Consider the following 20,020-nt stretch of genomic DNA (forward strand, 5'->3'; position numbering starts at 1 on the left):
TCATGATCAGTCAATCGATGGTTTCGTTGTTTTCCCTATGTGAGATCTGTTGGTCATTTGACGAAGTCACAGTTCTTGTGGCGAACATGAGGGCCGCCCTTCGCGACCCCAAAGCGTTGCCATATTACAATCTGTGAGTTTGTTCCCTGGATCTGTTGCGCGCCACGCTGACCTGTACACCAGGCACATGGTGTATGGTCGGAAGCCGGGCAGTGCCGTGTCGCCGCCGCTTGCGGCCCAGAAGAGTCCGAGTCCGCCGGCATAGGTCAACCCCGTCCATGGGGTCGAGACGACACTCGGTCCGCAATGCCGAAGTTGTTGTAAACAGACTGGAGTCTGGTGTCTGCTCCAGTTCGTTGTGGGCTCAACGGGTCAGGTCCCACCTCTCGCCTGCCTGCCCAGGGTACCTTGTCTTCATGGTAAATGAGTAACGAATATAACGTCAACACGCACGCCTGTCAGAAGCATTGATTCTGACATCAAGAAATATTTGCGCGCTGTGCTACTCATATTCATTCAAAGACGTAGACTGCTCCATACATGGCAGATCATGGTTGTGGCTATGTGCAACAATTGGCTTGCCGCATGCACAGGTTGAATCCCCTCTAAGTGACAGCTACCGTCGATATTTGAAAGGCAGATATGTCGAGCCTGGGCCTCACATGACAGCCCGGTGCTGTAGGCGACCAGCTTTCCAAGCTGGTCATTGTAGGTGACCGCCGTAAAGAAGCGCATCAATCAGGTATAGGAAAGGAATTGGACTTATGCCACGAATGCACAAGGTAGGTAGGTACCTGAGGGTAGACGATGCCATCGAAGACCCAAGGACTGGTACCATCAGTGAGTGGAGCAGTCGGAAACACGGCTTACCTAACAAAGTTCACTGGGACTGACGCCAGACTAGCGCAGCCTCACCGACGTCAAGCAACTACTCGCGACAGCAGCCTCGTGACCGATTTACCCTTGTGCTTCTGACCTCCATCGAAGCGGTGCCGCAATTCTCACAAACAAAACCATGGCAAGCCAACCCTCCGAAGAGCCCGTGGTGCCGGCCACCGCTGCTCCTGCGCCTGCCGCGACAGTATCACCAGCGCCCGCCACCAACGGCGTCACAACTGCCGACAAGCCAGACCAGGCGGAGACCGCAACCGAGCAAAATGGCGAGAAGGAGGCGGAGGCCGAGCAGGCTGCGCCTGTTCCCGAGGGCAAGCTCCCCACGCGCAAAGACATGTCGCTCCGCGAGTTCCTCACCAAGATGGATGACTACGCCCCAATTGTATGCTTTCGCCCTCCCCCCTCCTCCCTCTATACCGCCTAACGTGGACCTTTCCCCCACTGACATGCGCTCGCTTCAGATCCCCGATGCCGTGACAAACTACTACATGACCAAAGCCGGCCTGCCGCCTCCCCCACAGACGGACCCGCGCCTCGCGCGTCTGCTCGCCCTTGCAACGCAGAAGTTCGTCGCCGATATTGCGGCCGACGCGTACCAGTACTCGCGCATCCGCGCCTCCAACACTAACGCCAACAATCCCATGGGTAACCTCGGCGCCGCCGCCGGCTTCCCGATCCCCGGCCAGCCCGCGGGCCCGACGGGCGCAGCCTCGAAGGACCAGGGCCGCGGCGGTCCTCTGGGAATCCAGCGTCCGGGCTACGGCGGTGGTGGACAGGGCGGCAGCCAGAACAGGACGGTGCTGACGATGGAGGATCTGGGCATGGCTGTCGGCGAGTATGGCGTCAACGTCAAGAGGAGCGAGTTCTACCGCTGAGCCAGCCAATTCCGCATTTGGCCCTGCGGAAGGCGACGGATGGGTTTGCTTCAGGCGTTTGATTTGACTTTTTTACAATGATCATGAGGCGTTGGTGGAATTGACCCTTGGATGGGTCTGGGCTCGGGGTATCACGGCTGTCTTTGCAGCCCATCAGGCAGATTGCAGCCCATCAGGTAGAGACAAGGCAAGAAGTTGTAGTAGCATCAGGCCTGGCGGCCGCAGTCGAAGAATTTAACATCATGGGAAGCCAAGGCTGGTGTTCAATTTTTTTTTTACAATTCGGATCGGGATGTAGTGTACAACAACATGGCCAGACTAAAACTCGATGTCCCCCCTAAACGCCTGTGCATGCACGCCTGCTTCTTGACAGTCTCTTACGCCCTAGACCAGATGAAGGGCTTCCTCGTGCTGTGTCTTGTTAGTCTTGCTGTTCCGTCCCTGGTTGTGTATCTCCCCGAAGGCTGCGACTCACGGCGAGAACTCTCCCAGCTTGTGTCCGACCATGTCCTCGGTGATGGTCACGTCGTGGTAGACCTTGCCGTTGTAGATCTGGAATTTGAGGCCCACAAAGTTGGGCAGGATAGTGGCGGAGCGCTGCTGCGTCCTGATGATGGGCGCCTTCTTGCCGGCCTGGGGGCGGACAATGGGGAGGCTGTCGAGCTAGGTCAGAGGTCGGTCGAACGATACGGCGAGGCGGCAGGGCATTCTTACGGCACGATGTGCGGTCCTGCGGCAGCAAGTGTCAGCGGAATTGGAACACACACACGCACAGTAGCGCAGGTGAAGGCGCAACTCACCTTTCCACACGGAACGCTTGAACAATATCCTGGTGGCCTGCATGGTGCCTGCTTGACGTAAATTATTCGTTGACGGGCTGGGCTGCGCAGCTCGGGCGGGCCAGACGCGGTCATGTCGAAGCTTGTAATATTTTTCCGGGGTCTCAGGGCGACGACTTGGTCACGTGAGACTGCGAAAGTTGAGTGGGGGTCGCGGTCCGGGGAATTCGGGGGCACACACCCGTCGAACGACGCCGGGAGCGCGCCGAGGATGCCGGCGATGCATCTGGCGTTGGACATTCCTGCTGGTGCGCAATCCGTATCGTTCTGGGCTGGCAAGCTTCTGGGGATCTGATAATGGTTTGGCAGGCCATTGTGGTAAACGATGAATGCATTGACAATCAAGGTTGTATTCTGGAGTCTTTATAGATCGGTCATTGATAAACTTAATCTGTTTACATGGTTCAAAAACAATTGAATAGTCTCAAATAAGGCCATCGTTTCTCTGCAGCTGTTGACTGGGTTGGTGAATGACAAGCAGTCAAGCCTAGCACATTCTTCAAATGGAAGCTTCGAGCACTCGAGAGAGGCGCGAATGAGGCCGACCGCGAACGTGGCCTCTACCCAGAGTGGGTCTACCATAATCGGAGATTGTCCATAGCGGGCTGCACGACGCCCTCCAGCCCGCAGCCGGACACCCTGAAGCCCGCCACCCCAACTCGCTGCAGAAAGGGCCAACCGCTAAAGTTATTTCGCAATCCGCGCCGCACGACCATCTTCTCCAAAACTCCATCCCCCATCCCCCATTCTTCCCACCCTCTCCTTCGACCCGAGTTGTCTGAATCCATTGCCTGCCCCAACACCAGCTCGCTCCGACAGACACAACAAACTACCGCCAAAATGGTCAGCGCTCAAGTGTACGTCTCCTCGCCCCATGCGTTGCCCACCGTGTCCCCGCACAACCGCCTCGCAGAACGCTAACAAGGGGATGCGCAACACAGTACCAACCTGATCATCATGCTCGGCATGATCCAGGTCTCCCGCAAGTCCCCTTCGAGGACCCTTCCGTCCTCCAGGGATGCCGCGCGCTCTACATCTTCAGCAACCTGCTGATCGCCATCGTCTACCTCTACATCCAATCCAAGATTAACGCCAAGAAGGGTACGTCAAACACGAAGCTCACGCAGGCCATGTTGGCTATTTCTTTCTATTGCGAAGATCCAGGACTAACCAGACACACAGACATGACGACCCTCAAGTACGTCGAGCCCGCCCCCGTCGGCTCCTCCGAGGAACCCAAGCTCGTTACGACCACCGTGCACGCCTACGACTCGGCCCAGCTCAAGCAGGCCTTCCGCTCGCAGGCCATGGGTGTCGCCATGATGGGCTTCATGCACCTCTACATGAAGTACACCAACCCCCTCCTCGTCCAGTCCATTATCCCTCTCAAGGGCGCCTTCGAGAGCAACCTCGCCAAGATCTACATCTGGGGCCAGCCCCCCGTCGGCGACCTTAAGCGCCCTTTCAAGGCCGCCGCCGGCTTCATGAGCAGCCTCCAGGGTGGTGGCCCCGCCAGCGACAAGAAGGCCGTCGAGGCCGCCGAGCGCTCCGGCCGTGGTGGTGTCAAGGAGGAGTAAACCAATCGATCACAACAAGAAAGGGCCATGGGGGTTTTTTCCCGGAGGGCATTGGGGCCTATTGCATACGTGTGCACCTTGCGAGACGTGCCGCTGGCGCCTGGGAGCTGATGATTGATATGGTGGGATCGGTAGATTTTGCCCTGGGAGTGTACTATTATGACCGGTATATTGGTCTCAGCCCATCTGAAATCGCATTGCATCCAGCATGACCCAAACTCCAGCTCGCCCTGCCAATCGCCCTTGGTGCAATCATGCCCTGTCTGCAGCCGAGGACATCCCTAGGCCCTTCACAAGTTTACGCGCGTAGGCTGACAGATTTCCATTGGCCATGGCGACCTCGACACCATTTGGTCGTAACAATTGTAGATGTACTGCTGTGGCTGCCATACACAGACAGCTTTCTAGTGTCTAGCTCCCTGAAGCACATGCACCAAATACCACTTTAACCACGCACGTGACTTCGCGACAGCAACGAGCCATGACATAATCGTTTTGGATGCGCCCCGCGGCTCTCTTCTGAAAGTTTGCCCCCCAAAACTTGACTCTGTTAGCCTTACCTACACCAGACAATACTGCCATCTGGTAGGAGTCCAGCTCATTCATTGATCCTCTTACCTGCCTCAGGATCACGGCTCATTGCTTCCCGCCTCATAAATACACGTCAGCGGCCATAACCATGGAACGGCCAAAGACGCCACCACGGGCAACCCAGTCTGCACCCGTTGTGTCTCCTCCCACACCAGCAGTGACTCGCAGGATTGTATGTTCATTCCATTAACCTTCCCATGCATCGAGAATCCAGCTGACGTGTGACAGAAGAGAACGTCTGCGCGCCAAAGCAATCCGTGACAGCATGAACATGAACAAGCTCGTCTGGCATCCGGTGCGCCCGGATCGACAAGACTCCCTCCGGCTTCATCGCCACCGATAACGTCCACATCCAACACGCGCAAACGCACACATGCGATATATCGTCGTCATCCTCCTCCTCTAAGGTCACGCCCCGACACGGTCCGCGACGCCAGGCAAAATCCGAGCGTCGATGCGGCGCCCAAGTCGCTGCGGCCGGCACGCAACTTTACAAAGTTTGTCGACTACGACATGTCCGCCATGACGGACACGCGAGGCGGCTTCCTCTCCCTCGACGACGACCCGTCGAACCCGGCGCTCGCGCCCCGTCAGAAGCCCGGCCAGCCGCCCCCGCCCGAGAGGCCGCAGGGCATGACGGCCGGCGAGTGGGAAGCGCCTGCAGACGCTGCGCCGCGCTGCAGCGCACAAGGCGGGGCCGTTCGAGCCGTCGCTCTTCGGTGCTCCGCGATGCGTCGGTGCGCGCGGCGCAAAAGTGCCGCGAGTGCGCCTCGCCCGAGATCGACCACGTCTGGGCCGAGGTCTTCGGCCTCTGCGTCTGCGGGCCCTGCAAGGACCGCCACGCCCACCGCTACTCGCTCCTCACAAGACGGAGTGCCGCGAGGACTACCTCCTCACCGAGGGCGAGCTGCGCGACGCCGACCTGCTGCCGCACCTCAACAAGCCGAACCCGCACAAGAGCCACTGGCACGACATGATGCTGTTCCTGCGCTGCCAGGTCGAGGACTATGCCTTCAACACAAAGTGGGGCAGCGAGGAGAAGCTCGACGCCGAGTTTGCGCGCCGCGAGGACGAAAAGCGCGCGCGGAAGGAGAAGAAGTTCAAGGAGAAGCTGACGGACCTCAAGAGGAAGACGAGGACCGAGGCGTTCCGGAGGCAGGCCGCCAAGGGGGCCGCCGGCGGTCCGACTAAGTTTGGTGATGCCGTGTCGGGCGGCAAGGTGTGCATGAGTGGGGCCGCACGGTGAGAACGAAGAGGGCATGACGGTCAAAACGTGTGTTGGATGCGGCATGGAGGTGGAGGAATTGGAGTTTTGGAACTCACGGCGGCTTCTGCCTTGTTTTCGGCGGTTTGCCATGATACCAGCGACAAGATAGCACGACGAAATGATGTATGAGACAGGCCTAAAATACGCAGACGCTCCAAAACCCAGTAGAGGGCACGGAAGGCTTCGTGGCCACATTTCCTTCAAGTTACATATTACAAGAACACTATGAACGCCCGGGCGAGGTTTGGCCTGGCCGGTGGTTGACATGTCCATGGTCCCCTGCGCCATTCGTCCCTTTCCCAAAGGTCTACCCTACACGCTATGCTTATGCCGACGGATGTGCAAGCGAGAGCGACGTCGTCTCTACCGCGTGAACACCTTGACCACACCGTCGCCACCTCCGCTGACGACCCACTTGCCGTCCTGGCTCCAAACGACAGAGCAGACACCCTCGCCGCGCATGATGCGGTGGCTCGTAATCTCCTGCGTGCATGAACGCTTCTCGAGGCTCCAGAACCGCAGGCTAGCATCGTGGCCGGCGCTGACCAGTTCGCGGCCGTCGGGGCTGAGTGACAGCGCCGAGATGGAGGCTGGGTGTGCGAGCATGTTGTATGTACATTGGCCTGTGTGAGTCAGTATGGAGGCCCGGATTGGATAACAAAATGGCATATGCTTACCGCTATTGGCATCAAAGAAGCGCACGAACCGGTCCTCGTGCCCAGAAATCACTACACCCTCAACGCCGGAGCTGGCCATGGTCCTGCCGCCGCCTGTCGGGCCTCCGCTGGTAGACGCGTCCTCCTCAGACATGCTGCTGGCATGCTGGCCTTGTTCCAGGCCCACAGTGGTAGCAACGACAGAGTTGACGCTTGTGCCGATGGTTCCGTCATACGTCTCCAGGCTGTCCATGGCACCAGTCTGCTCGCCAGAGCGGGTATCGTATACAATGATAGAAGCGTCCGAATAAGCCACGACAAATGTCTCACCAGTCGGGCTGAGGGGTGTGATGCAAGTCGGGCTGGCTGTTGAGCCGTCAGATCGCGATATATTGTGGATAAGCGTGTGGTTGAAAGGAGAGTTGGAGGCCATTGTCGGCTGTGGCGAGTTAGGGAACGCGCTTCCTGAACTCATTGAGTTGCCTCGAACCCTGCCTCTGCTGCCTGTGGGAGCGGCTCGGTTCGCGCCGGGCTGCGGCGATGTGAGTTGAGGTGGCGCGCTGACGGCCCACAGACGGACAGTTCCATCAGCACCACCTGACGCTACCAGGATACGATCGGGAGTGCCGTAGGGGTTCGACTGTCCGAAGATGGCACCCAGTGTTGCCGGAAGTACGCAGATGGCCCAGACCGCATCAGTGTGGCCGTCGAGGGTCGCCTTGGGATCAACTCGCCCTCGCTCCCATACTCTGATGCTGGCATCCTGGCCACCCGAGAAAATCCAACCATCTCCCTGCGCTCTCCCGCCTGTAGAGAAGTTTGGCGATGGGGACCACGACGTCAGACAAAGGACCGCTCCCGAGTGACCCCTGTGTGTGAAGTTTGCCGCAACGTCCAGATCAGACCCTCCGACTGGACTCTCCGTTCTAGGGATGTGGAAGCGCTTGATCATGCCATCGTCGCCGGCGGTGCAGATTTCCGGCTCTCCTGGGCTGCCACCTCCGGAAAATATGACGGTTCGGACAGTGTCAAGATGTCCGCGGAGGCCGAAGCGCAACTTGAAATTCGTGCTTTCCTGCTTGAGAGACAGGGCGTTCAGTGAAAGTTCCTGGTCCGAGCTGCGGCGTCGAGACATTGATCCCTTTCTCCTATGCGAGCCTGGCCCTCGAGTAGGCGACTTAGGTACGTTCTCTGCGCTGGGGAAAACGTCAGTGTCTGGCCGGGTCGAAGCCAACTGCTGGGCTTGTTGAGGCTGCGTCGCGTTGGAGTCTGTGAAAGCGCCATCGGGGAACTCCCAGCCATCGGTCTCGGGGAGGACTTGTTTCGTGGCTACTTCTTCAGCGTGCTCAGACGTTCCGAGTGCTTCGACGGAGTGATTTGGCCTCTGGAGGTTATCATCCATGAGACGAGTGGTGACGGAGACAGGCTGCGGCCATTCTGTGCCTGCAGCATACATGGCGGGTGGGTTTTCGGCTTCCGAGTTCCCAGCCTGCTGAGCAGGTAGTTCCGTTTGCTTCACCTGAAAGGTCGTGGGCTGGCTGCGTTGCATTGGCGGCGCGTGATTCGGGGCCGAGGGCGCTCGCGCGATCTCCCGACCGTGGTTCTGAGTCTGCAACTGCGACTGTCGCATTTGCTGTTGGAAAGAGGGCTCCGCTGGGGGCTGACCGGACAGCTGGTAGGGTTCGGGGCCGGCCATGTCCTCCAGAATGGGTAATGGTGGAGAGTCGCGAGGTGGCAGGGGGTTCGCAGGTGTGACCATGAGGTATGCAAACTCGGCCTGGCATTGGTCGAGGAAGGCCTTGAGGTCAGCACGTTGAGGTTCGTCTTCGCCCTTGTCCTCCTCATCGTCGGTATCAATATCCTTGTGCAGCGCTGTTGAGGTCTCGTCAGCGCAAGCTCGGGTCCTCTAGTGTTCGCCGACTCACCATGGAGCTTCTCCTGAATGCGGATGGCCCTGTCCTTCTCGCGTTTCGCCGGCTCCTCGTCAATGTCGGAAACGGAGCCCGTGCCCTTGAGGAGCGCCTGCTGGTTAACGACCTTCTTCTCGAGGATGCCGACGTAGCGCTTGAGGGCCTTTTGGGTGGCGTCGGCCCGTCTTGCCTGGCCCTCGAGATTCGCTATCCTGCCCTTCATCTCCTGGCGTTCAATCTCCCACGAGTTTCGGTCGCGTTCGTGGCGATGCCATTCGGTCTGCAGAAAGCGCATAACGCCTGTGGCATCGGGTTAGCACGACAATGCACTTTCCTCCATCTCGCAACAAGACAAAGAGGGAAAGGGCTCAAACGCACCCTGCAACGTGTACTCTGTGGCATTGGGCTGGCCGTTGCCGTTGCCCTGCATGGCAGCACCCATCTCGCCGCCGCCGGGGCCGCCGCCCATGCCGTTGCCCGGATTCATCCCCATGCCCGCGGCGTTTTGCCAGCTCATGTGCGCGTGGGGGAGCTGCTCCCCGGTATGCTGTGTTCGCCGCGAAGTGGGAAGGGGCGGAGAAGAGTCGTCAGAGTGGCCGTTGTGTCTATCCACCGTCTGGAGGGCTTTCGAGGAGCCGCTGGTGGTCCGCGCTGCAGGATTGACGGAAGGGGGCACGAAATGGGATTATTGGGTTTGCATCGGTCGTGCAGCGTCTTCGTGGAGCTCGCGGCGATGCGAGGGCAGGTGTTCGTCACAATCGAGGTTGCGATCAACGGCGAACGACTGAAGCTCGGGCGGAAAGGTGTCGTGTGCAGTTGGGAGCAGCAGCACGGCAAGCGTCACGACCAGGGCCTGGTGGTGGTGGTTGGTGGGTGACAGATGCGATTGGGCGAGGGCCGAGGAACAGTGAGGCAGCGTGCTGGAAGCTGCAGCTGGTAGCTGTTCGTCAATCGTCCTGGGTTGCGCGCGGTGGATGGCTCATAAAGCAGCACCGATTTTTTTTCGGGTCGTAGATCGCGTCGTGTGGTTGCGCTACGTTGCGTTGCGCGAGGTTGGGTTGGTGGCTTTTTGGACAGGATAGCGGAAGCGCTGCGGACACTCGCCCTCGCTCTTCTATCTCTCTCTCTCTCTCTCTCTCTGTGTGTGTGTGTGCGTGTGTGCCAGGTCCAGTACGACTACAGGAGATGGGGGCTGGTTTGGCAGGCTCTGGCTCTGGCTGTGGCTCGAGCCTGGGCAGGGGAGGTACCTTCTGCCAGCTCGCCAGTGCATCTCTCTGTACCTTGCTTGCCTCTCTTTAGGGGCAAGGGGGTTCAATGAATGGAGCTTCCTCAGTGTCTTCCCGTGGCTGTTGCCGCTGGGGATTGACCCAATCAGGGGCTGCCGCCAGCGATGAGGCTGCCAGGCATCAAGTGGGTGGTCTTCCTTCCATTCCCTGTCAGACGTGCGTGCCCGTGCCCCCTATCCAGGATCTGTCAGGTGGCCCATGCGCTGCCCTTCACTTTGGCGCCCGTTGGGTTACTGACCACCTTGCCGAGAGCTACAGTACGAATGCGCGCTTCTCATCCATCCCATGTGGCTGGGTTGAGAAGAAACCAGAATAAAAAGGAAATTCCCTGACACGGAGGGTACTTCCTTGGTCCAGCACTTTCATACTCTTTCTGTCTACAGTCACACATATGAACAGACTGGAGACCAAACACGAATCTTCAGCTTCCAGCGACCACCTTCATTGAGACTGTCCGAGGGACAATGGCAAGACTTGCCATTATCTCAAGTCATTCGGGCATTGGCCCCATGCAGACATGCGTGAGACAAAGCGCGAACTGTTGTGCAAGAAAGACGAAGGGGAGATCGAAGCAGTGGATTTTGGACAGGCATGAGTTAGTCACATAAGTGTCGCGAGCAACCATGCGACAGACCTGGTGTGTGTATCACCGTGTCGCAACAGCACATCACCACAGTCATTATTCGGCGCCGAGTGAACTATTGTATTTGAAGCCTCAATGTCTCCAATAACACGTCTGGCTGCCAGCCAACATTGCAGAGCGCGACGCTTGACCGGGGAGACGAGCCAACACCACTAGAAAAAGCCTGCGGTAGACATAAAAAGACTGTCGGTTGTGTCTGCCTTCTTTCCGAGATATCGTTATCCCAGTCTTCTACCTAAGCTTTCATTCTATGTTTTTTTCCATGTTAACCAGAGCCAGTATTGATGCGCCTCGCCACCCGTCTCACGTCGATGAGTGCAACGTGCCTCATACCGAGGCTGTTCTCCAAGCAACAAAAGAAAATTCTGGCGGCTTTCAATCGCGATGAGAGCAAAAGGAAATGGTCAGTATGAGGGTCGAACTCATGACCTTGGCATTATTAGTACCACGCTCTAACCAACTGAGCTAACCGACCATTCGAATAGATCGATGGTTGCTGATCGAGCATGACGGTTGGTATCATATTCGCGCATTCTGCGGGGTCGAGGCTAGTTGCCGCGAGGTCGGAGGTTTCGCGGCCGCAGAAAGGTACGGAGCCTCTAGTGCCGGCACACGGAATGTGGGCGGCGCTGCTACTGCCGCGGGGAGATAACAGACGAGTCAGTGGGATCGGCAGAGGCGTCAAACTGTCACTTGCTCCATGGCTGCCACAAAGGCAAGTGGCTTGCATTCATCACCAACATCATCCGTTTCGGGAGACGGAGACGAACTGAGTGAGGTATAAAGGGCGACAGTGGGGGTATCTCATGCTATCGTCAACGTACAGAAACCAGTCAAGAAATGCTTTGCCGGCAGTACACTGTATTTCCGAGTCCAAGCGGCAGCCACCCAAACCACGCCGAAGACGGCGGCCTTTCGACGTCCGGGCCGGGATTTTTAAACAAGCCAAACTCCCTTTCCTGAACGCCATCCACGCAAGCCTGGCGTGCGTAAGCCGCAATAAAAAAAAGAACACCATTCGCGTCCGATTTGTGGGGTGCGCATCGACGCAAATCACACAACAAAACCCATGCGGACTTTAATCCATCCTGACCCACGCTTTCTGTTCAGGCACCCAACGATGTCTATCCCCGTTAGTCTATTCATGCCACTCTGATCAGGAGAAAAAGGCTGAACTTACCCTGCCCACTCCGTTGCCACGATGCTCCTGTCGCCGTACTCCTCAATCAGGATGCGTTCGAAACTGTACGGAACAATCGCAGGCAACCCCTCGAATTCGGTCTGCCGCATAGGGAACAGGTCTGTCGTATGGTACCTGTGCGAATTCCGGCACGACCAGACGCCGGGGTTTTCAGGCAGTTCGCGTTCCGCAACCCCGGTGACGTCGACGAAAGCACCGTTGGCCATGTCGATCCAACGAGCATCGATGATGTTCAGGCCATCGCCACGATCGCGCTCGATGTGGTGGGGATTGATGTCGAGAAGGTAACGACTTGTATGCTGGCTGTTGTCCGTCCCGGTCCAGTTGTAGAAGTGCTCTGTACGGTTGAGGTTCTCGCCGACCCAGTCGAGAGTAGCCGCAGACATTTGAACATCCAAGTCGTAGTCCCAGGGCATGACCTGGCCATTCCACCACCAACCGAGGAGAGTCCCATGGGCCAACCAGGTCTCGACTTTGTTTTCAGAGCAGACGGTAAGGTAGGCGCGAATAAGGTTCCGGAGGACAATGCGATGCTCGTCGTAGTCGAGTGCCTGTTTGAAAAAGCGGGCATCGTAATGGCCTAATTCGAGAGAGCCAGAGGGTTCGTGGAAGTATTTGCCATCGCGGCGCTCGAGGCCTCTCTTTCCCGTCTTGGAATCGTGGTCGGGATATTGAAGTCGATAAGCTGTAGCAGTTGCCCCGAGAAGTACCAGAGTCTGTAACAAGGCGAAGAAGCGCATGTTGAATGGATTTGAGGATCGTCTGAATAGGCCGCCTCCGTCGTCAGCTAGTACAGCCGGGAGGTACCCCAGGTCAGGGTCGTGGTCGTTGGCAGCCGCGAAAGAGCCCGAGATGCTCTTGGTATCAGTGATGTGATTCTTGCTGATCTTACGAAGGACGGCTCGATTTCGAAAGAAATGCGCTTTGAGATTATCATACGAAGGAAGTGATCGTCAGAACCTGTGAGAGGCGTGGGAAATATTGATAAGGTTGAAAGATGGTGCACTGTTGAGGACCAAAAGGACAAGAGGGCAGTAGGTCTACTTGAATGAAGTCATGGGCACAACTATGCAATGGCAACATGAGCCCGATGTCCGAGGCCAAGAAACGCGCGTCTCGGATGGAAGTGGGTGCCGCCAAGTGAGTCAAGAAGAAAGGGAAGACTGGGGAAGCCTAGGTCTTGCGTCTCGTGGGTTTGGGCATGAGCCTGGGCAATAGCGCGAGCACGGCACTGATATACCGGTTCGACATGGGGTACAGTGGCATCTTTGGCCCCTCGTGCTTGCTGATGTGCTGACCATTCCCTCAACACTCAAGTGGCCAGTTGTGTGCTCCATGGGGAGAGCACAGGAGGCTGTAAGATTGCGGCGGGCGCCGAATGACCGCCAAGAAGACAGCGTGAGGGCACATTGGATAGACATCATGTTGTGGGTGTCAGACGGCAAGCCGGCTGCTTGGCCAGTGGCGGCGGAGCTGGGCAGAGCAAAAGCTATGCCATGTCGAATGCCACGTACTTGGCAGCAAGTAAGGTACCAGACAGATTCTGAAGCGGAGTATGGGCCTGTAGAGGGGCAAGAGGGGGTAGTCCGGGACCGATAAGGTACATCGGGGGTGTCCACCGCCAGCCAGAGGAAAGGGCATGATTTTGGTCGCCCGACGTCAAGGCTCTTGGGTGGTCGTGTGTGCCTGCCCTCAATGCGGTCGAGATGACAGGGGATGCAGGAGCGTTGGGATTTCCTATGTACACGCGGAAAGCGGGACGTGGGGCTGTTCCGAATTGCGTAGGTAGTGGTCGTGTGTTGCTTCCCCACCCACATGCCGAGACACTCAACCCCGGGCCCTCGGCGCCGCTAGGGCCCTTGTTCCTGGCAATCCAACGTCAAGGCGAGCCTCTCTCGAAGCATCGCGTCTCTGTTTCGCCGCACCACACGACATTTTCCTTCAAGTTGAGAATTCTCACTCCGATGAACTACTTTTTCGAATGAAAGCTATTTTCAGTTCATCGAACAGTCTGCATCGTATTGGTGCCTTGGCAAACAGTGTTCCAATTTTGGAATTACCGTTCTTTACCAATCATGATAACCCCCAAGACCTCCAGGTGGAGGCGGTGTCAACTGCGCCAAAAATCCTCTCTGGGGCCAAGAGTTCTCCTGAAGCCTGCCACAGCATTCACCTTCCCGCGTCCCCGCCACGACAAGCCACCCCGCTGGCTGCAGACAGAATGACGCCAGCATCTCTGACAGCTCGTGACCTTTGTGCTCTTCGCGTTGGACGCCAGTGCGCGCGCGCGACATGGAACTCGGCGTGTCCTCCAACCCCTGTCGATAGAGGGCAGCAAGTCATTCTCAAGCCGAATCCGAGGCGCGTCTCACTAACATCCCAATCAGATACGCCGAATTTACTGCCGGTCTTCAGAAGGTCTTGTGATGACGGACCGATTGAAGCCATGTGCGTATTGAAGCTTTGCCCAACAGCCGCCGTTGCATCCATCTGTTCAGATGATTCCATTTGCTGCTGGATAATATGCGATTCGTGACCGCCCCGGTCGAATTCTGAAGACAAACTTGGAAGACGACGTTGCATTCGAGTACACGGCACTGGTGATTAAGAACCAAATACGATTCACAGGGAGTGACAGCGCCTGTTCAGTAATCTTGCCAGGTGGCGGTTTATCCTGGTGACCATTTGTCAAATGCCGCTTCTGCCGGCAACCCCGGACGAACCCTTCCACCCCTGCTGAATACAAAAAGCTACTCCCTTTCAGTATTGTATCGCACAACTCCCGATTCCGCACTTGCTGGTAACACAATCCAGGCGGCAACGCGGAATCAAGTTGTCAGTCGGCCCACGCAATGCCCCTCCTTTTCATGGCATTGTCAAGCCGTTCAAATTGGTTGCACTGAAGAAAACCAGCTTCGTTGCATCACGAGATATCATCATACTGGAGACCGGAAGCGAGGTCTCCGGTAGGACATTTACGGAAACGTTCCACTCCACTTCCAGCAACAACGTCCTCTTTACCCTGAGGCCAGGCACGAAAGGATGGTAATACGTCCGCAAAGTAGTGCCGCTGACGAAGAGGTTGATAAATGCTTTATAGCAATAAGTTCGGCCGCGCCAGAATTTCGCTGCGAGGTCGGGGTCTGTTGCCGCGAGAACCGGACAGTAGTGTCTACTGGGCTAGCTGCATCTAGAACATTCCGCGCCGAGGCAATTCTCGACACAGCGTTGATCTTGTAGATGAAATCGAGCCACTGACCGTGGCAGTCGTCCTGATGCCCTCGTGCTTGATCAAGTCTATAAAAAGCCCCTCAACCTGCTTCTCAACTTATGTCCGGAGGTTCGCTGGCAATCTAGAGGAGCAGAAGTCTCGGCCTGTTCAAGATGCTAAACTTATACTCGGGTGGTGATGTCGTCGTAAACGGTTTTGAAATAAGGATGAGGAAGTGTGGCACCCCCTGGCATACGAACTTAGGTTTGGTTTGTTGGCCCTCGAAGCTTTGTAATACAAGCAGGGAGTACCACCAGTAATTTGGCTAGTCTCTGAAGGAGCAAACACAGAGATGTCTAACGCCTTGCTTGAATAGCCAATACGTTAGATTGAAGACTGAGGGGATCGGCCAAACAATGTGCATGTTGCTCCGTCCAACCAGTCGTGAGCGGTCAAACGACAATGGATGCATAGCTTCGGACAAGAAGAGTAGCAAACTGAGTGATAAGTGAACTCGAAGTAAGACTGTCGATTGGGTCCAGGATATCAAGCTTGTGGATCTCCGGGATGGAATGTTCGTATCCAAGCTTACAAGTACACGCTTATATCTGGGAGGCAAAGGCTATGCATCATCCATCGTGAAGGGTCAAATTGTTTTCCGCCTCAAGTATGCTGGAATGATACGAAGAGTCCACCCGGGACAGCATCTCCCGACGTGATCATGACATTTCTGTAGAAAGTGTTTTGATAGAAGGAGGCAGGCTTATTCGAAGAAAATGGCCGATGATCAATGTGGTTGGTCTGATTGAACAATGCTTAGTCGCTGTAATCAGCTGAAACGTAGCCCTATAGCATTCGCGTTGGCTAGGGTTGCATCTGCCGATCTATAGTTGTGATACCGCGACACTGCCGCTGTCATCCTATGTGACGTTGTATACCGAGTATCTAGAAACACAAGACGTGACATAACTTTGGGCTGACTTTTCTTACATGATGCATTTTTACAAGTCACAGTTGACTCTTCCTCGAAACCCCGCACACCCACAGCACATCAGATTCTCTCCCTCAAATCGGCAATGAATGCGGATGCACACATTCCATCAATTCAGCAGAAAAGGGCAGAAGCACAAGGAGTAGACCTTCGCAGGGTATTCAACCGGGGCAAACGCCGCTTATCATTGGATGAAAGCTTTGAATAGCTATAGATCTTGACCGCACAAAATCGTGTTACACGAAACCTGCACGAGCCAGACACGGGGCTGTACTTGCATGCGCCCGCGTGAACTGTCTTACATCAAGGGCACTTGTTTTGCTCCGCGACGTGGAGACACCCCGGAGACGGCCTTGCATGTTCGCAGCCCCCGTGTGCCATCTACAAAGCGCGGATCACTTCCATGTCTTTAGGGGGCATATCTCGTACAAATCCCAATGGTTGATGTGCCGCAACGAATCATTTTGGTACCATGCAAGTGCTTAGGGAAGTTCCCACGAAAATAAAACGCCCGTGAAAAGCTTCCTCACCGTCAGAGGGTAATGATACAGCCAAAAGGCAGCGACGTTATCCTCCATCATCATGCTCTCTCCCGAATTTGCCTGAAAACCAGCCTCTAAATGTAAAAGAAGCGATCCAATCCACAAACGCCACCGCAATGCCATATCAAGAAATGTCGTCATACCACAATCACATCTGTACTGTCCGTTCGGCACAAGCCTCCACATGCCGTCTTGACGGCCCAGTTCAGAGCCGCACGATTACATCGAGGCAGTCTATCCTCCACTCTCTCTTGCCCAGCAAACTGCGCAGCCACTCGATGCCGAGACCAGTCCACTCCTGCTTGCGACGCGAGAACTCGTCCGCTGCTGCACCGGCCAGGGCGCTCGCCGTTGTGTTGAGGACCTCGACCGTGGCGTTGAGCGCGTAGGTGTCGTTGCCGCTAAAGTCGGGCAATGTGGATGGCGGCGCTCGGGGCTGGAACCAGTTGCCGCTGAAGTCGAAGAAACAGCGGTCAGACCAGTTACAGGAGGTGAAGAAGAGGATGAGCAGCAGGAAGCTGCAGTAGACGCATGGCCTGTTGAGGAAGTATGTGCAGACGAAGAAGAGGAGGATGAAGGCCGGCGAGGCGTTGGTCGGGATGAAGAGGAGGGGGAGCCAGCTGGAAGGAATCGAGTGTCAGTCGCGAGTCGCATGCGTGAGTGTATGTATGTGTGCGTTTGTGAGTCGGGCAGGGATGGCGAGAGGATGACGGGTGCGATTCAGGGGACAAACAGCGGCAGACAGGACTGGCGAACCGCATCGTAAGGAGGGGGGGGAGAGGAGAGTTGTCGCTCACCTGCGCAGACAGAACATGGCGATCACAGGACGATGCCACTTTTCTCTCGAACCAGCCAAGCGGCGAGAGTTGGTGATGGTGGAGGAGGGTGAATTCGTTGGTTCCCGATGAAGCGGCTTTGTACTGCCAGAATGATGCGAGTGTCCGTGGCGAGGTGGCTGCGGGTTCGGAAGCAAAGGTGGGTTGACTTATTATTCTGAGGAGGCAGCAACGTCAAGAGGCAGGCATCGCTGACGGAGACTTAACAGGATCGGCAGCCGCGATCTGGATGGGCCCGTGCACGAGCAAGGCGACCATTGCCAACAACCTAACTGATTGATTTCCTTGCTACCTGGACTGATCGATCACCTTTTGCTACATACCTCGACTAAGGTAGTGACTACACCTTGCCTTGCCTTTATTTACCGAATCATATACATCTCACGGCACAGAGGCGCAGGAATTCACCACTGCAGCCTGCAGTAGTCGTTTGTCCCTATTTAAGCTGGCAGCCGTGGTTTCGACATATCTTCTCATCGATCGACAACGACACGACGAGGCTACTACCAGATTCGGAAGCCAGGCAGTGGCATCGAGCTTACCTAAGGTGCCTACTTAAGGTAAAGTAAGGATAAGTAAATCGTCGGGTTCCCGACTTTCAGGTATGTAACTCTTCAGCAGCCCTTGGAAACCTTCAATCTCCCTCTTCTCAGCATCCCTTCCTCCATTCGAATTGCCAACTCACCAGCACTCGCACAGGTGCCCAAGCACCCGATCATCCAATCAAGTTTGGGTGACTTCTGCTCCATCGGTCTTCCGCCGTGTCGGGCCTGGCCGTCCGACCTTCCGCCCTCTGGCGCCAGAGCTTCTGACTGGTCCAACGCCAGTTCCCTACCTTTCCTTCTCTCCTTTGACCTAATTCTTGCGTTTGCCCATTCTCACCGCCTTCCACCTCTGTCCTTCACCGCGTCACACCCTTGCTCTTTTCGCTGCAGGGTTGATGAGCTGGCGGCCACCGACTACTTACGGTTGGGCTGAGATTCGATCCCGCTCCTGCCAGCCTCCCCCGTTACCATCGGTTAGGTTAGGCTGATCTGCCCAAATTTCGTCGCTGGCTTCTGCCGACCGCGAAACAAAAACCACATCGTCACCACTTCACCACCTCGACGACGGAAGGGTGTTCTTGTTCAATTCTCGCCCGCCCCTTTCGTCCATTCTTCACATTGCCCATTCGCGTTTTATTACCATCTCAAGTCGCACCGACATGGTGTCGCCTTTGCCACCTCCAGCTCCGACTCCTCCCACCGGCGCCATGGTTCCTCCCACTGGTGACCGCACTTCCAACCTGCTGAACTTGCTCAAGTTCAGCGGTGCTGGCGGCCAGCCGTCGCAGGCTCAAGCCCAGACTTTCCAGCAGAGTCAGGACTCGTTCCAGCACTTTCAACAGCACCAGCCGCAGCCGCAGCACCAGCCGCAGCAGCAGCAGCAGCAGCACCAACAGCCGCAGCACGCTCTCCAGCACCACCAACAGTCGCATCATCAAGCTCAGCATCAGCATCAGCACCAGGCAGGTCCTGCTATGCAGGCCCCTGCTCCTTTCCCGACGCAGATCTTGGCCCCTGCCCCTTCGTCGCAGGACCCTAGTGGTCTCCTCCGTGCTCTCATGAGCGGAAGCCACGAGAACGAGGAGCCAAAGCAACACGATACTCCGCCGACCGCGACCTTTGGTGCTGCGTCGCCGCCCGACGAGACACGCACTTACCTGCTTAATCTCCTCAACCGCCCGAAGCCCAGCCAAAACGATCAGCCTCTTCTAAACGAGGGCTCTCGCCACGGCAGCTTCCAGCAGTCGAACGAGTCACCTGTCGATACCTCCAGGCATCTGCACCAGGTTCTGGACAACGCATCGCAGGGACAGAGTTCGTCGCACCTATCCCAGCACAACCAGTACGAGACCTCCGACAGGCATCACTACGAGCAGCCTGCCGCCGGCTACGGCTCGTACTCGTTCCAACCCAACCAGGATGGTAGCATTCCTGTGTCTAGGCTGTTCGGCAACAGCTACAACAACTACGAGGATCACCAGACCCCGTCGTCACAGCACCATACCCCCAAGTCCAGCAACGCGGCTGTGCCCCACGCCCACTCGGCTGGACAGTCTCCCGCTGGACCGCCCTTCCTGATCCTGAAGAAGGGAGACGGCTCGCCTACGCCTCCAGGTGCAGGCCGCAAGAACATCAGCCACGAGCGGAGCCCTCTCGCTAGCCCCCAGAGCCTCCGCAGCCAGGCTGTTCACAGCAATGTGTCCCCTGCGGGTAACGCCATTGGCAATCCGACGCCCGGCTCTGCGGCCTCGCTTGCCAGTCCGGGCCGTGCTGATAGGAACCCGGAGACTGTCTCGGAAGCTATGCATGATCTTGCCGAAACGGCGGATCAGGAAGCTCAGGAGGCACTTGCCCGCGCCGAGGATGAGCCTGACCAATCTGATTACCTGAAGGACCTTGACGACTTGGATAACGCGAGGACCGAGCAGGAATTTGAAGATATCGCGCAGCATGCTGCCCTAGCCATTAAGAAGGAGCTGGATCGGGCCGAGAACAGCGGTGCCCTCTAAAAAGATCATGTCAACCCGAGGGTCGCTCATCGAGGATCCGCGAGAATCGTCGAAGTAACCCTGCTGCCGGTACACGCCTGACTCTCCCAATGATGGTAGTCGGACGGGGTCCATTGAACATTGGGTATAGTTGCTTTTTTTTTTATG

General features: G+C 56.7%; 9 protein-coding genes and 1 non-coding gene across 10 annotated transcripts in view; 5 read left to right on the forward strand and 5 right to left on the reverse strand.

Annotated features, from left to right (window-relative positions):
- Positions 1-265, forward strand: part of VDBG_05445 (conserved hypothetical protein) — a gene marked incomplete at both ends in the record, with an annotated part of 1,404 nt that extends 1,139 nt beyond the window's left edge. Inside the window, 2 exons of the mRNA XM_003004286.1 lie at positions 67-133; positions 184-265. Coding sequence (XP_003004332.1) covers positions 67-133; positions 184-265 — 149 coding nt within the window. The remainder of the gene's footprint in view (positions 1-66; positions 134-183) is intronic.
- A 750-nt stretch (positions 266-1,015) lies between these two features.
- VDBG_05446 (transcription initiation factor TFIID subunit 10) lies at positions 1,016-1,769 on the forward strand (the record flags this gene model as incomplete). Its single annotated transcript, XM_003004287.1, has 2 exons — positions 1,016-1,276; positions 1,356-1,769. 2 exons carry the CDS (start codon positions 1,016-1,018, stop codon positions 1,767-1,769), a joined length of 675 nt encoding a protein of 224 aa, XP_003004333.1.
- Positions 1,770-2,240: 471 nt separating this feature from the next.
- On the reverse strand, positions 2,241-2,922 carry VDBG_05447 (mitochondrial 37S ribosomal protein RSM19; the record flags this gene model as incomplete). The annotated part of the gene is made up of 3 exons (XM_003004288.1): positions 2,241-2,424; positions 2,484-2,499; positions 2,790-2,922. The coding sequence occupies 3 exons, from the start codon at positions 2,920-2,922 to the stop codon at positions 2,241-2,243; spliced, it is 333 nt and encodes a 110-aa protein (XP_003004334.1).
- Positions 2,923-3,448: 526 nt separating this feature from the next.
- Positions 3,449-4,185, forward strand: VDBG_05448 (inorganic phosphate transport protein PHO88; the record flags this gene model as incomplete). The annotated part of the gene is made up of 3 exons (XM_003004289.1): positions 3,449-3,451; positions 3,550-3,709; positions 3,791-4,185. 3 exons carry the CDS (start codon positions 3,449-3,451, stop codon positions 4,183-4,185), a joined length of 558 nt encoding a protein of 185 aa, XP_003004335.1.
- Positions 4,186-4,864: 679 nt separating this feature from the next.
- VDBG_05449 (DNA repair protein rad14) lies at positions 4,865-6,022 on the forward strand (the record flags this gene model as incomplete). Its single annotated transcript, XM_003004290.1, has 3 exons — positions 4,865-4,948; positions 5,041-5,539; positions 5,610-6,022. 3 exons carry the CDS (start codon positions 4,865-4,867, stop codon positions 6,020-6,022), a joined length of 996 nt encoding a protein of 331 aa, XP_003004336.1.
- Positions 6,023-6,406: 384 nt separating this feature from the next.
- Positions 6,407-9,126, reverse strand: VDBG_05450 (striatin Pro11; the record flags this gene model as incomplete). Its single annotated transcript, XM_003004291.1, has 4 exons — positions 6,407-6,666; positions 6,721-8,571; positions 8,625-8,909; positions 8,988-9,126. 4 exons carry the CDS (start codon positions 9,124-9,126, stop codon positions 6,407-6,409), a joined length of 2,535 nt encoding a protein of 844 aa, XP_003004337.1.
- Positions 9,127-10,939: 1,813 nt separating this feature from the next.
- Positions 10,940-11,013, reverse strand: VDBG_15114. The gene has a single exon. It is a non-coding gene; the product is annotated as a tRNA-Ile (tRNA).
- A 578-nt stretch (positions 11,014-11,591) lies between these two features.
- Positions 11,592-12,914, reverse strand: VDBG_05451 (conserved hypothetical protein; the record flags this gene model as incomplete). Its single annotated transcript, XM_003004292.1, has 2 exons — positions 11,592-11,640; positions 11,719-12,914. The coding sequence occupies 2 exons, from the start codon at positions 12,477-12,479 to the stop codon at positions 11,592-11,594; spliced, it is 810 nt and encodes a 269-aa protein (XP_003004338.1).
- A 3,774-nt stretch (positions 12,915-16,688) lies between these two features.
- Positions 16,689-17,244, reverse strand: VDBG_05452 (conserved hypothetical protein; the record flags this gene model as incomplete). The annotated part of the gene is made up of 2 exons (XM_003004293.1): positions 16,689-17,103; positions 17,213-17,244. 2 exons carry the CDS (start codon positions 17,242-17,244, stop codon positions 16,689-16,691), a joined length of 447 nt encoding a protein of 148 aa, XP_003004339.1.
- Positions 17,245-18,523: 1,279 nt separating this feature from the next.
- VDBG_05453 (conserved hypothetical protein) overlaps positions 18,524-20,020 on the forward strand; it is a gene marked incomplete at both ends in the record, with an annotated part of 5,322 nt that continues 3,825 nt past the window's right edge. The window contains one exon of the mRNA XM_003004294.1: positions 18,524-19,862. Within this exon, the coding sequence (XP_003004340.1) occupies positions 18,524-19,862 (1,339 nt within the window). The remainder of the gene's footprint in view (positions 19,863-20,020) is intronic.

Source organism: Verticillium alfalfae, genomic scaffold (genome assembly GCF_000150825.1).
Source record: "Verticillium alfalfae VaMs.102 supercont1.6 genomic scaffold, whole genome shotgun sequence".
Taxonomy (NCBI): Eukaryota; Fungi; Ascomycota; class Sordariomycetes; order Glomerellales; family Plectosphaerellaceae; genus Verticillium; species Verticillium alfalfae.